This window comes from Phacochoerus africanus, chromosome 11 (genome assembly GCF_016906955.1).
Source record: "Phacochoerus africanus isolate WHEZ1 chromosome 11, ROS_Pafr_v1, whole genome shotgun sequence".
In the NCBI taxonomy this organism is placed as follows: domain Eukaryota; kingdom Metazoa; phylum Chordata; class Mammalia; order Artiodactyla; family Suidae; genus Phacochoerus; species Phacochoerus africanus.
The window spans coordinates 92,100,043-92,116,719 of NC_062554.1; the positions used below are offsets into that span (position 1 = coordinate 92,100,043).

At 38.3% G+C, this 16,677-nt stretch overlaps 1 protein-coding gene across 1 annotated transcript in view; it reads right to left on the reverse strand.

The window, feature by feature from the left end:
• RUNDC3B (RUN domain containing 3B) overlaps nt 1-16,207 on the reverse strand; it is a 162,062-nt gene extending 145,855 nt beyond the window's left edge. Inside the window, exon 1 of the mRNA XM_047753923.1 lies at nt 15,756-16,207. Within this exon, the coding sequence (XP_047609879.1) occupies nt 15,756-15,874 (119 nt within the window). The 5' untranslated portion in view covers nt 15,875-16,207. The remainder of the gene's footprint in view (nt 1-15,755) is intronic.
• Between the last annotated feature and the right edge of the window lie 470 nt (nt 16,208-16,677).

The following is a 16,677-nucleotide window of genomic DNA, read 5'->3' on the forward strand; positions in this document are numbered from 1 at the left end:
GTAAACCAGATATTCAATGAAGCAGTAAGTAAATAGCAAACACAGGGGCTTTGATATTCAAAGGCCCTGGATTCATACCTGGCTATGCTATTATTCCATTCCTGGTCGATACACTTAACTTTTCTGAACCTCAGTTTCTTCAGTAATCAATTACCTAATTACTATGAGGATTAAAGAGATAATATATATATATATAAAACACTATTTAACACAGAATTGACTTATACAAAAATTATTAAACTTAGCACACATTCCATTTCTTGTTAGAGCATCATCATTACACTTAAAAATATTTAAGCATAAAAAAGAGGCAGAGATTTTGAGTCCTTGTACATAAACTGATGTTTTAAAAAACAGAATACTTGGAATTCCCATTGTGGTGCAGCAGAAATGAATCTGACTAGTATCCATGAGAACATGGGTTTGATCCCTGGCCTCACTCAGTGGGTTAAAGATCTGGCGTTGCCATGAGCTGTGGTGTAGGTCACAGACTGAGCTCAGATCTGGCATTGCTGTGTCTGTGGCACCTCTGATTTGATCCCTAGCCTGGTATAGGTGCAGCCATAAAAGCAAAAAACAAAGAAACAAACAAAACATAATACAGAGCAATAAGGGTTTATCAATACCAGAAACGCTAGGAAAATGAAGCTTCACAGTTTCTGATAAACACATACACACACAAACACATGTACACACAAAAACTAGATCCAGTTGGCCTGCCAAAAATACTAAAGACAGCATAGCATAAAAGGAAAAGTGGTAATGTTAGCCCTAACTATAAAATATATGATTTAAATTAAAAAATTTTTAATTAGAATTTTAATTATTAATTGTAAATACTCAGTCTATTTTCCTCCAAAAATCACATTCTCCATGCATTATATAAATTCATGTATTTTCTTCAAATTTTAGACACAGATGGTTTTTGGTTTGGGGGAGGGGTTTGGGGGTCACACCAATGACCTATGCAAAGTTCCTGGCCAGGATTCAAATCGGATCCTTAACCCACTACACCAGGGTGGGGATTGAACCCATGCCACTGCAGAGACATGCCAAATCCTTAACCCACTGTGCCACAGTGGGAACTCCTGTTTCGTGTTTTTTTTCATTTATTAAAATTTTAAATTGTATTTTAATATCAATTTGCCTGCTATATAACAGAAGATTTAGGTTTATAATTACAAATACTAAGAGATATTTTCAAATCTTAAAATTAAACGTTAAATTTTCATATTTGGGGGAAATTGTTATCCTATCTTCTTCTTCTTTTTTTGTCTTTTTGCCTTTTCTAGGGCCATTCCTGCAGCATATGGAGATTCCCAGGCCAGGGGTGCAATCAGAGCTGTAGCCGCCAGCCTGCACCAGAGCCACAGCAACGCTGGATCCGAGCCACGTCTGCAGCCTACACCACAGCTCACGGCAACGCCGGATCGTTAACCCACTGAGCAAGGCCAGGGATGGAACCCACAACCTCATGGTTCCTAGTCAGAATCATTTCCGCTGTGCCACAACAGGAACTCCCCATCTTCTTTTAAGGACAATTACCATCACTGCAGAAAACTGATGATAATTCAATTTAGCAAAAACAAAATGTGTACATTACATAAATTTTCAAGTTTTGTATTTTCAAAGTAGTATGCATTTTAGAATTTTTAACTACTCTTGTGAAATATTTTTTATAAAATAGAAAATTCAAATAGATTGCTTTGGGAAGATAAATATTAAAAATATATTTGTTAAGTAGACTCACAGACATGAAAGCGAAACTTAAGGTAACAAAGGTAACATGGGGGCTTGGGGGTAGGGATAGGAGTTTGGGATTAATAGATACACACTACTACATATTAAATAGATAAATAATAAAGATTAACTCAGGGAACTATATTCAATATCTTATAATAACCTATAATGAAAAAAATCCTAAAAAGATTATATATGCATATATAATTATATATATATATAACTGAACATTTTGCTATACACTTGAAGTTCATACAACATTGTAAATCAACTATATTTCAATAAAGATATATTTATTTATTTAGTTCAGTCTTCAATCTTTTTTTAATTCAAACACTGAAAGACATGATTTTTAATTTTTCCATTCTTACAGCAAATTTCAATTAGAATAACTCCATTCAAAAGAGAGCAAATTCTATTACTTAAGCTATTATATTTTTTAAATTTATTTTTTCACAGTTTTAAAGGTTTTTTTAAAAGCTTTAAATGTTAAATATTTTCAGTTATTATAAAATATTTGCTCTTTTCCCCATGTTGTACAATGTATCTTCATAGCTTGCTTTATACTGAATAGTTAATACCTCTTAATCCCCTACACCTATTTCACCCTTCCTTCCTTCACTCTCCCCATTTGGTAACACTAATTTGCTCTCTATATCTCTGAGTGTAAAGCTCTTAGATGTTTAAAACTCTACTATCATTAGATATTAGTCATTAGGTGACTTTTTAAAAAGAAATGAGTATGATTCTTTGATTCACTTTTCAATCTTATTTTGAAAATGTCCACTGCTATTATTCTTCACTCATTTGATAAACATGCCTACTATATACTACATTGGGAATAAAACAGATGTTGAATAAACTATCATTCCTGGATTTGAGAAATTCACATTCTAAGACAAAAAGATAATTAGATTACAGCATAATGAGTCCATATTTATTTACATAACCTATTCCAGAAAATATCTGAGATTATTTATGGAAGCATTTAAATATAATCAGTTGGCTGCATACATTAAAACTGAGGAGGACAGGAGTTCCCACTTGGCTCAGCTGGTTAAGAACACAACTAGTATCCATGAGGATGTGGTATCGATCCCTGGCCCCATTCAGTGGGTTATGGATCCAGCATTGCCATGAGCTGTGGTGTAGGTCACAGATGTGGCTCAGATCTGGTGTGGCTGTGGCTGTGGCTGTGGCGTAGGCTGGCAACTGCAGCTCCAATTTGACCCCTATCCTGGGAACTTCCAAATGCCCCGGGAGCATCAATAGATGCAGAGAAAGCATTTGACAAAGTCCAACATTCATTCATGATCAAAACTCTTACCAAAGTGGGTATAGAGGGAACATACCTTAACATAATCAAAGCCATTTATGACAAATCCACAACAAATATAATACTCAATGGAGAAAATCTGAAAGCTTTCCCACTAAAATCTGGAACAAGACAGGGATGCCCACTCTCAACACTGTTATTCAACATAGTACTGGAAGTCTTAGCTACAGCAATCAGACAGACAAAAGAAATAAAAGGCACCCACATTGGAAGAGAAGAGGTAAAACTGTCACTGTATGCAGATGACATGATACTATGTATAGAAAACCCTAAGGACTCCACACAAAAACTACTTGAACTGATCAACAAATTCAGCAAAGTAGCAGGACAGAAGAGTAACATTCAGAAATCAGTCGCATTTCTGTATACCAACAACGAAATATTAGAAAAGGAATATAAAAATACAATACCTTTTAAAATTGCACCCCAAAAAATCAAATACCTGGGAATAAACCTGACCAAGGAGGTAAAGGACTTAAAATGCTGAGAACTACAAAGCATTAATCAAGGAAATTAAAGAAGATGCAAAGAAATGGAAAGATAGTCCATGCTCCTGTTGGAAAAATGGCTATACTACCCAAAGCAATCCACAGATTCAATGCAATCCCTATCAAATTACCCATGACATTTTTCACAGAACTAGAACAAACAATCCAAAATTTTATATGGAACCACAAAAGACCCAGAATCGCCAAAGCAATCCTGAGGAACAAAACCAAGCAGGAGGCATAACTCTCCCAGAATTCAGACACTATTACAAAGCCACAGTCATCGAGACAGTGTGGTACTGGCCCAAAACAGACGTACAGACCAATGGAACAGAATAGAGAACCCAGAAGTAAACCCAGACACCTATGTTCAATTAATCTTTGACAAAGAAGGCAAAAACATAGAATGGGAAAAAGACAGTCTTTTCAGCAAGTATTGCTGGGAAACCTGGACAGCTGCATGCAAATCAATGAAACTAGAACACACCCTCAAACCATGCACAAAAATAAACTCAAAATGGCTTGAAGACTTAAATGTGAGACAAGACAACATCAAACTCCTGGAAGAGAACATGGGCAAAACCTTCTCTGACATCAACCTTACAAATGCTTTCTCAGGTCAGTCTCCCAAAGCAACAGAAATAAAAGGAAAAATAAACTAATGGGACCTAATCAAACTGAAAAGCTTTTGCACAGGAAAGGAAACCAAAAAGAAAACAAAAAGACAACTTACAGAATGGGAGAAATGAGTTTCAAATGATGCAACTGACAGGGGCTTAATCTCTAGAATATACAAACAACTTATACAACGCAACAGCAAAAAAGCCAACAATTCAATTGACAAATGGGCGAAAGGCCGGAATAGACATTTCTCCAAGGAAGATGTACAGATGTCCAACAAGCACATAAAAAAAAATGCTCAACATCACTGATTATTAGAGAAATGCAAATCAAAACTACCATGAGATACCACCTCACACCAGTCAGAATGGCCATCATTAATAAGTCCACAAATAACAAATGCTGGAGAGGGTGTGGAGAAAAGGGAACCCTCCTGCACTGTTGGTAGGAATGTAATCTGGTACAACCACTATGAAAAACAGTATGGAGGTACCTTAGAAAACTATACATAGAACTACCATATGACCCAGCAATCCCACTCTTGGGCATATATCTAGACAAACTTTCCTTGAAAGGACACATGCATCCGCATGTTCACTGCAGCACTATTCACAATAGCCAAGACATGGAAACAACCCAAATGTCCATCGACAGACAATTGGATTAGGAAGATGTGGTAATATACACACAATGGAATACTACTCAGCCATTAAAAAGAGAAACAAAATAATGCCATTTGCAGCAACATGGATGGACTAGAGACTCTCACATGGAGTGAAGTAAGTCAGAAGGAGAAAGACAAATACCATATGATATCATTTCTATCTGGAATCTAATACATAGCACAAATGAACCTTTCCACAGAAAAGAAAATCATGGTCACTTTGGAGAAGAGACTTGTGGTTGCCAAGGGGGAGGGGGAGGGAGTGAGGTGGTTTGGGAGCTTGGGGTTAACAAACTATTGCCTTTGGAATGGATTAGCAATGAGATTCTGCTCTGTAGCACTGGGAACTAATCTAGTCACTTATGATGAAGCATGATAATGTGAGAAAATAGAATGTGTACATGTATGTGTAACTGGGTCACCATGCTGTACAGTAGAAAAAAATTGTATTGGGGAAATATCTATTAAAAATAATAACAAAAAATTAAAAAAATAAAAATTCAAAATCTTTTAGAATATTCTCTGTACAGAATTGTTAGAAATCAATAACTAAAAACAGAAAATCCTCAACTTTTTGAAGTTAAAACAATATTCTATCAAATAACCCATCAGTCAATGAAGAAGTTCCAAAAGAAATTAGAAACATTTAAAACTAATTAATAATGAAGACACAAGTTTTAAATCTTATTTGCTATCTCAAAGCACTGTCAAACAAGGGAATGTGCAGTCTTAAAATGCACACATTCAAAAGAAGAAATGCTGAAAAACAATGATCTAAAGAAACTAAAGAAATCAGAAAAGAACAAAAACTTTAAAAAAGTGGAAGGAGGGAAATAATAAAGACCAAAAGAGAGGAGTTTCCACTGTGGCTCAGCAATAGCAAACCCCATTAGTAATCATGAGGATGTGGGTTTGATCCCTGGCCTTGCTCAGTGGGTTAAGTATCTGGCATTGCTGTGAGCTGTCGTAGGTCACAGAGAGGTTCGTATCCTGCGTTGCTGTGGCTACGGCATAGGCTGATCCGACCTCTAGTCTGGGAACTTTAATATGCTGCACATGCAGCCCTAAAAAACAAACAAAACAGAAACAAACAAATAAACAAAAAAAAGACCACAAGAGAAATCAATAAATTATGAAACAAATATATATCACAGGCAATTTACAAAGTCAAAGGCTAGTTCTCTGAAGTTATTAATAAAATTTATATACTCTCAGTGAGAAAAAAAATGGGAAAAACAGAGATTACTAATATCAGGAGAGAAAAATGGAAACTGACTATATTTTAAACACTAAAAGGATAAAGAGTATATTAAGGAAAGCTTTAAGCTTGGTAACACATGAAATGGGTGTATACCTTGAAGAACTCACTGAATTGTTCAGTATCTGTTAAATAAATTGAATCTGTTACTAAAAGTCTTCCCACAAAAAGAGTTTGTAGTTCAGATTTCTTCCCTGGAGAATTCTTGCAAAAGTTTAAGGAAGAAATAATATTCATCTTACGCAAATTCTCCTACAGAACAGAATAAAAGAACATTTCCCCATTTGTTTTATAAGGTCAGATAATTCCAACGCAAATTCTAACAAGGAGACTGTAAGAAAGAACAATTACAGTCCAGTAAACTCCACAAACAAAAATCCCAAATAAAGTGCAAAGATAGGTAAAAATGGTAACACAGCACAACCCAGTTTTTTTTTTAATTTCAAAATGGCTTAGCATTAAAAAGTCCATGTAACTCACTACATAAAAAAGGAAAGCAATCTTATGCTCATCTTGATAGACAAAGTATTTGATAATACAGTTTTCAGTACCTACTTATGATAAAAATTCTCAGCAAGTGAGAAATAGAAGGGAACTAAGAAAAACCTACTGCAAACATCCCTCTTAATGGTAAAACAATTCTTTCTGCAATACTGTGGTCCTAACCAGTGTGGTAAGACAAAAAGAAAAGGCATAGAGTTTGAAAAGGGAAGAAATAAAACAGGCAGAAGATATGGCAATGTACTCAGAATGCTTGAAAAAAAAAAAAAAGGCAGAATATCTATCAGGTAGGTAAACATGGTAAAATTGCTAGATTACAAGACCAATATTTTATTTTATTATTTTTTTGGGGCAACACCCCCAATATGTGGAAGTTCCTGGGCCAGGGATTGAACCCACACCACAGCAGCAACCCTAGCTACTGTAGTGACAATGCCAGATTCTTAACCCACAGCACCAGATGAGAACTCCACAAGACCAATATATTTTTTTTTGTCTTTTGTCTTTTGTCTTTTGTTGTTGTTATTGTTGTTGTTGTTGTTGTTGTTGTTGTTGTTGCTATTTCTTGGGCCGCTCCCGCGGCATATGGAGGTTCCCAGGCTAGGGGTCTAATCGGAGCTGTAGCCACCGGCCTATGCCAGAGCCACAGCAACGCGGGATCGGAGCTGCGTCTGCAGCCTACACCACAGCTCACGGCAACGCCGGATCGTTAACCCACTGAGCAAGGGCAGGGACCGAACCCGCAACCTCATGGTTCCTAGTCGGATTCGTTAACCACTGCGCCATGACGGGAACTCCAAGACCAATATTTTTAAAGGCTAATTCTATGTCTTCATGTCAGCAGAAAATAAATAAAATTAAAAAATTTTTAATAATCTATTCTAATGACATAGAAACGTAAAACATGGGAGAAAAAATCTAAAAAGACATGTATAATAGCTACATGTTCAAAACTGTAAAACATCTTGACAAAAATTTCAGAAGAGTTAAACACATGAAGAGATATACTCATGGATTACATGTAAGTCTTGTAAAGATGAGTTTTCCCCAAAATGATTTATAAATTAAGTGCAGTCTTAATAAAATCCCAGCAGACTGACAAACAGATTCTAAAATTTATTTTGCAAAGGCCAAGAACAGCCAAGATAATCCTGAACAATAAAACTGGAGAATTTACACTACAAAACATCAAGACATAGAGTTACAGTTATTAAATAAAGCCAGTATGATATTAGCTCAAGGATAAAGAAAAAGACTAATGGAACAGAAGAGAGAGTGCAGAAGCAGATACATAATGACCTAGTCACCTGGCTTATCATAAATGTGACACCTGAGTATGGTGGGAAACGCAAGGTCTTTTTAAGAAGTGATACCAGGTCAAACTGACTTTCCTAAGGAAAATTCTTAATCTTGACTCCTATATTTCACAGCATAAACAAAAATAAACTACAGATGGACTGTTGGTATAAATGTAAAAAAGCAAAACAATAAAGCTTTCAGAAGAAAACAGAAGAATATTTTCATTATTTTGGAGAAGGCAAATTTCCTAAGATCACAATGAGCAGTAATCATGAAGGACATTTATGAACTACTTTTCATGATGAACTTCTACTCATCAAAATACACTACAAAGAGAATGAAAATCAAGTCACCAAATGGGAAAAGATATTTGCATTATATGTATCCAGCAAACATCCGTATACAATGCACAGAGACCTACTCTTCCAAGAGTCTGACATCCCTGATGATAAACAGCTTGAACTGGCAATTCACAAAACACTTCCGAATGGCCAACAGATTTATGGAAAGGTGCTTAACATCAACAGACATCTGAAAAATACAAATTACCTCAATCCACCATGTGACACCCCATCAAACACATTAGAAGAGACAAAGAGAAGACAAAAAATTTCAAGAGGCTGGTGAGGATATGGAGCAAATGGAATTCTTACACAGTTGACCCTTAAGCAACACAGGTTTGAACTGCGCAGGGCCACACATATGCAGATTTTTTTCACTAAATACAGTACTACATGATCAGTGGTTGGTTGAATCTGAGGATGCAGAACTGCAGATACAGAGGGGCCATTGTAGTTAAACATGCAGATTTCTGACTACATTGAAGGTCAACCTTCCTATCCCCCACATTGTTCTAGCCAACTATACACTGCTCACTAGTATGCAGACTGATACAATGCCTTTGGAAAACTGTTGTATCCATTGAAGCTGAGCATATGCATGCCATATGACCCAGGAACTCCACACCTATGTATTTATCTGACAGAAATATGTACCTATAGTTACCAAAACACATATTCATGAATATTCAATTATAATAGTCAAAAAGTAAAAACAACTCCAATGTCCATTAGGCAGAGTGGATAAATTGTGGTATACTTATATAAGGGAAAAAGACTAAGCAATGAAAATGAACAAACTACAGCTATGTGCAACAAAAAGGTGAATCTCACAAACATAACATTGAGCATATTAAGCTAAATGGAAAAAAGTACATATTGTATTATTTCATTCATTGCAAATTCAAAAAGAGGCAAAACTAAACCACAGTGTTGAAGGCTAGGAGAATGGTTACCCATATAAGGGCAGTAACTGAAAGGGGACAGGGAAGAGGTTTCTGGGGATTTAGGTAATGTTTGCTATTATTATTATTATTATTACCCCAGAAGTTATTTATTTTAAAACTGGAAGCCTATACCTTTTGACCACCTTCACCCTTTTGCTAACTTCCCATCCCTTTCCTCTGGCAACCACCCATCTGTTTCCTGGGTTTATGGATATGGTATTTTTAAGATTCCACATATAAATGAGATCAAAGAGTATTTGTCTTCTTCTACCTGACTTTTTTCATGTCGAATCATGTCCTCAAGGTCCATCCATGCTGTGGCAAATGGCAGAATTTCCTTTTTTAGGGCTGAATAATATTTCATTGCATATGTACGTATTTTCTTTACTTATTCATCAACTGATGGAGACTTAGGTTGTTTCCATGTCTTAACTATTGCAAATAATGCTGCAATGCACATGGGGCTGCAAATACCTCTCTGAGATAATGATTTCATTTTCTTTGGGTAAGACTTTTTTCTTAACCTGGGCGCTGGCTACAACCTTGTGTTGTCAGTGCAAAAAAATCCACTATAGGAGCTCCCTTCTGGTGCAGTGGGTTAAGGATCCAGAGGTGTCACTGCAGCAGCTCGGATTGCTGCTTTGCAGCAGTTTTGATATCTGGCCCAGGAATTTCTATATCCTATGGGTGCAGCCAAAAGAAAAAAATTGACTACACATTTATGCTGTATTTTTCTATATGCATATTCTAAGTCAATAAAAATTTATATAAAAATGGAACAAAAGTGTAGCTAGAAATAAGGCTAAATACGGTACTATGATGTTCTACTCATGTTTTAGAGGTTGACTACAGATTTAACATTAAGATTTTTAACAGCCGTATGAGAAAAAGAGAAGCCGTCAGTTATACACTCATTTGTGTCCAGCAGATATAAATAAATCAACTGCCTAAAGGTACAATTCTTGGCACTAAAAAGAGATATTTCTTATAAAAGTCTTCATAAAAAGAAGACACTTTTGGATACAATAGACAATGTTCCTGACAATATCATCAAGATCCTCTGTGACTGCTCCTTGATGTAGGCTCAATGTAGGCTGATAGAATCTTATGAATGCACAACAGGGGAAAAGAACTGGGGATAGGAGAGTGTGAAGCAATGCAGTCACATATCCAGCTGTTCTGGGATGATCTGGACTGACACAGAAATACATTTTTATAAATCTCTAAGACTGAATACAATAGTAGATAAACTTTACATGTTCTCCCTTGAATGTCATATTTCCCAACTGAGTTCTGATATTCATCAATCAGCAGTGAAGTTCAGATAATACCCTCCAGTAAATATTTAGGGAGCGGCTATTCTCTGCTGCCAGTTGAACATGAACCCAGTTTAGATAGCGGAAGACACAATGACCTTTTGTGAGTGCTGAGGAGCCTACCTCTGAATAGTAACTGAAAAGACAGTCATCCTACCTCCACTGTGAACACCTACTACGCCACAGCCATGGCAATACTAGATCCTTAACATACTGTGCCACAGTGAGAACTCCCGGCTTTTTTTATTTTTTTAACACCTCATAAAACTATCTCTTTTCCTAGTTCACAATCAATTATAATGAGCAAATCAGGATGGGAAGCACAAATAAAAGAGCTTACAGAAACAGACAGAGCTGTAAGAAATAATAGCTAACTTGATAGGAAGAGACAGCAAACGCAAAAGCAGACCAAGAACTCCACACACTGCCATCTTCTGGGGCCATGTAGCAAACAGCTCTAGGTACATGAACAGTCTCCAAGGGTGGCCACTGCGCAGGGCATATTCATAGATACAGATCCAGAGTAAAATCATCAGTAAGAATTAAACTATACTATGTAGAGTCTTTTTAAACTAAGTTTGGGAAATGCATAGTCCTTTTTTTAAAAAAAATATCCAAAATGTTTAAAATATTATTGTCTACTGCAGTTTAAATTTGATCACTTATATTATAAGCTTCAGCTACACAGAAGATTGCACTGCACAATAAATACTGAGTAAAAGCACTGCAGCTGATAGGAGAATTTTAAGTTTAACTGAAACATTAGTTATAATATATGAGCACTTCATTTCCCAAGTAAAGTGAAAACCTGAGGTACTATTGTTATTTGAAGCAATATTCAAGTTATAAATTAATATCTTGACCTATAAAAAACTAAGAGCAACTATGTAAATGTTATTAAAAGTACTTTAATTTTGAAAATCATCATTTGTCTGCACTGTGCTTAGCTCATTATATGGTCTCCTTAAATATCTCATTATTCCTTTCTATCCATATGACAGGAAATTTAGGATCTTGTGTGGGGAGTTTCTCTTAAAGCATTAGTTTAAAAGGTTAACAAATGTTATTTTTAAATGTTTATGCATATATAGATTTAAACATATATTTTAATAATTTATTTTTCCATAAACTAATGTTAACCCACAGAGGAGTTATATTTTAATTCTCCTTGTCAACAGAACTAAAGTCAAATTAAGGAGTTCCCGTAGTGGCTCAGCAGAAACGAATATGACTAGTATCCACGAGCATGCAGGTTCGATCCCTGACCTCGCTTGGTGGGTTAAGGATCTGGGGTTGCCCTGAGCTGTGGTGTAGGTCCCAGAAGCGGCTCGGATCTGGTGTTGCCATGGCTGTGGTGAAGGCTGGCAGCTACAGCTCCGATTCCACCCCTAGCCTGGGAAACTCCACATGCTACAGGACAAAAACAAAAAAAAACAAAAAAAAGTAATATGTAAGCTTTTCAGTAAGCTATGAAACTTTGAAATGATAGAAAAAATGACTAAGACCTGATTTTCTAAGAAAATGCAGGTTAAAAAAAAATCCTGAAGGACTTTAACAATTTAATTTTTCTAAATGGTAGAGGATATGCAGGGAGAATATTAATTGTACACAGAACCAAAGTCTAAGAATATTCTGGAGATAAGTGTGGAATATTTAGAGACCTTAAAGTACCTACTCTCTCTGTGAAAAATGACAAAACAGTTTGTATTTTCTGAGATAAGTATCACCCAAGTGTTTTTAGTCTACAAGATATAGATATTCGCTTAAAAAAAAAACTGATGAAACAATTATATACATAATTAACAAAGAATCAAAATTCAATTCCTGACTATCCTACATAACCAAATAATTCACTTCCAAAGGTCCAATTATAAGAATATTGTTCCTGTATAAGGCATTTTTAAACCTAAAGAATTCTGTAGTTATATAATCAGGTTTTAAAATTAAACCTTATTGAGAGTATGTCTAAATTGTTTAAGGGGTAATGAAAAGCATTACTGTGTAATTATTAATAGATATATTAGAATGATAGGGGGTGGAGCGAATTTGTTTAATTTAGTTTGGCTTTCTATATTGTTCCTTTTTTTCAGATTATCAGTAGAGAATCACAATATGGGAACTCACAGTTCAAAATGTTTTTGTTTACAGAGAAAAATGCACATGCCTCATCTAGCTACCATTAAACATATGTCTACCACTACCCTACTCATATTTAGAGAAATTAAAACCAAATACAGAGTTCCTGTTGTGGTTCAGTGGTAAGGAACCCAACTAGTATCCATGATGACAAGGTTGGATCCCTGGACTCATTCAGTGGGTTCAGATTTGGTGTTCATTTGAGCTGGGGCCTAGATCCCAAATGCGGCTCGGATCTGGCATTGCTGTGGCTGTGGCATAGGCCAGGTTCTACAGCTCAGATTTGACCCCTAGCCTGGGAACTTCCATATGCCTTGGGTGCTGCCCAAAATAGGCAATAATAATAATAATAATAATAATGAAAACCAAATACCAACTCATTCTGCTTGAAGGCTATTTTAGTTTTAGGGCTGTTATTAAAGGTTACCAATGATCTAGTCCAAGATTACTTTACAAACTGGAAAAAAAGAAGGTTGTATGGCTTGTTAAAGGATATACAATTAATTAACGACAAAGTGAACTTAGAACTTGATTATATTTCCACTAAGCTAGCTTCTTTCCAACTTACATATCAAATCACATTTGATCTGCTATATAAAAATTAAAAAATAAACTCCTTAAGAAACATTAGTGAGATATACCCAGGTTTTAGTAACTCTGGAAGACAAAAGGGACAGAAATGCATGAACACTGATCTGTTCATTTTGCTAAGTTTTAGGTGGGTATATTTGAAATATCAACGTGGCCTAAAGTTGACCTTTTCCAAAAAGAAAAAGTCTTTTAGACAAAGCCTGTCTAATAGATCTCATTATTAGACACGGGTAATAGTTTATATGCACCATCAACTATTTAGACATGAAGATAATCTTAGTAATATTATCCACAAAAAAAAAAATACAGAAGTTGAAATCTAAGTCAAAAATTAAAATTACTTTAGTCACAATACTAAATTTATGTGTAAACTCTAAAGTCAGCAGTTATACTTATTTCACACTGGGAAAGAATAATTAAGCAAATAAAAGTAACAAAAGTACAGCTAGCCTATACAACTGTCCATACAAATCAGTGTGATGTGACTGAAATTTCTTACGCCTAACTTCAAATGTAATTTAAATAAACTTCAAATGTAATTTAAATAAGATTGAAGTACAAGTCCCTTTTCTCTCCGGAACTGCCTCAGATGCCAAAAACGGAGGTGCAAAAGGAATAGGGAGTTCTGGATATCCAGCAGTGGGTTGAGAGGCCCACAGCAGCAGCTGTGCAAGCTTGGGTTCAATCCCCAGCCCAACTCAGTGGATTAAAGGGATCCGGATTGCTGCAGCTGCATCATAGCTCACAGCTGTGGCTCAGAGTCAATCCCTGCCCTAGGAGCTTCCCGTGGTAGGGCCAATTAATAATAATAAAAAAAAAAAAGAATAGTGCCCTCCACTGAAAATAACACTTCAATAAATATTTACTGAGTGTCAGATGCTATATAGCACGAAGTAAGAATTAACGAAAAAAGAACTGAGCAAAAAGCAGAGAAGATCACTGCCCTGTGAAATTTAACACTTACGGAGCTTTTATGAAATACATCACCTGGATAAGCACTGTATATGTTCAAGTCTGCTAGAGAACATCCACTTTTTAAAAATAATTCTTAATAAATGTAAAGTTATAAAAATCATCCTTGCTTATTGTTCTATTAACCCTAATTATATATGTATAAAAAAGATTTGCGGGAGTTCCAACTGTGGCTCAGCGGTTAACGAACCTGACTAGTATCCATGAAGACATGGGTTCAATCCCTGGCCTCACTCAGTGCCTTAAGGATCCGGCGTTTCCATAAGCTGTGGTGCAGGTCGGCAGCTGCAGCTTAGATTTTTCCCCCAGCCAGGGAACCTCCATATGCCACAGCTGTGGCCCTAAAAATCGAAAAGATTTGCTTAGATGTAAAAAGCCTTCCTACAGCCTATCTTCCTCAAAAGGTTGCATCCTAGACAACACAAATGGTAAATTAAATAGATTTCATATTAATATTCCACTCTCCCTAACTCCGAGTGCCTTAACAGTGAGGCAGATGTTCCTGCTAGGAGAAAATATCTGTCACAGTACAAGTTAAAAAAAAAAAGTCACTCAAAGTTATTGAATACAGGTCCTGCTATAAATATCTATATTTCACTTAAGATGCTAGACACATTTTAACACAAGAAAAAATACAGCTATAAATTGCAAATGAGGAAAAAGTTTCATTATTCTCTTATTCTTAGTGGATTTTGAGTGGCTGATGGAGTTTGATAGAACAAAGTAATTTTATAACTTAATGGTTCAAAGAAGTTCCTAAGAAAGGGATGCTTAGGACTTTAAATTTTTTAACACCCAGAAATAAAACGTAAAATGTCAGACTGTTAAACGTCAGTTATTTCGGAATGTAAGGCTTATAGAAAGTAACTATTCCTTTTATGTTTATTTTCTAATAACATTAGAAATGTTACTATTACTATAATGTAATGTAATACTACATTATAGTCGGAAAACATTTAGGGAAAGGCAGACCTTGAAATCACTGACTAGGTCTCCTCCACACTCCCACTCTTGACAGCAACTGCAGAAACAGCACTAGCACTGCAATTTAGAATGGAGAGGACACTGCACACATACACACTTGGCTGGCACTCGACATTTGGGGCCCGAAATGACAACACATATGTAAGCAAGCCAAAACAGAAGGCGCTCCGATTTTGAGGCAACACAGTAAACAGTCACAGTAACCACCACTTTACTAAAAGCTGGCTGACAGCTTCAGGCGCACAGAATCAAAGAGCTCTTCTTCCCGGCCCTCCTCTTCCCCACACACTCGAGAGCCCATTCAAAACACATCCTCCCCCAGCCCCGCCCCAGCCCTGCCCTCAGCAGCTCCCAGCACAGAAACTGACCGAAAGTCCGGGGCCTTGGCGGCTCCCAGCCCGGCCGGTCTCAGGACGCTCCGGGCCGCGGACGCGCCGGGCGCCGCAGCGGCTGGAGCTCCAGCCCGTGGTCTCCGGGACTCACAGCGGCTCGCGTTCCCCGCAGCCCTCAGCCCGGTGCGCCGGCCGCCCCCGCCCCTCTCCCCGAGCGGCGGCCGCGTCGTACCTGCACACGGTGATCAGGTTCCTCCTCTCCACCGCGGCGTTGCGGGCGCTCAGGCTCTTCTTGCCGCTGCCACCCGCGCCGCGGCTCCCACCCAGCCCCACCAGGCTCCGCGAGGCCATGGCGGGCTGACCCCCGCGCCCCTTTTGTCTGGTACGACCTGCCTGTTCCCACACCTGCTTCCCCGGGGACTCCCTCAGCGAGCGACCGTTAAGGCGTGGGAAGGTCGTAGGGAAGGAGCAGGGTCAGAGAGGGGATGAGGAAGACGGCGGGGGAGCAGCCCCCGGGAATTGGCGGCTGGCTCTCCGCACCAGAGCTCCACACACACACACACACAGACTCACGCGCACACACGCATGCACCGCCCCCGCCCTCACGCGCGCCGCCAGCTGCTCAGCCGCGCGTTCGGGCTGGAGTCCGCCGCTCCCTTATTTCCTCAGGGACCTTGACGGTTTTGCGCGCGCCCGCGCGCGCGCGTGCGCTCATGGGCCCCGCAAGCCCAACCACCGGCACCTGGCAGCCACTAGCGCCCCAGCTGCAGCCTCGGCTGGAAGCCTTAGGGCTCGCGCGCGCAGCCCCGCCCTCCCAGCACCTAAGGGGCCGACACCGCCCAGTCGAAACCAATCGCAGTGAGCCAGGGGCGGGGCCGGCCGCAAGGAGCTTTAAAGCAAAGTGCTAGGGCCTGGCTCTGGAGTGTGGGTTGCTGTCAAGACGCCTGGCTTGAGCTCGCTAAACGCGTGCTGCAGGGGGATTGTGGGATGCGAGGCTCAGGAGTGCCTCAAGCGTGTTGCGACCCTTTCCCGGAGCCTGACTGACGGTTGGGCTTTGTAGCTCTAAAGGCTGATTACGTTCCTTGGAGGCCGGCTCCCAAGTCCAGGGGCATCCGAAGATACAACGCGGGCAAACTGCAGTGCCAGTTCCCGCA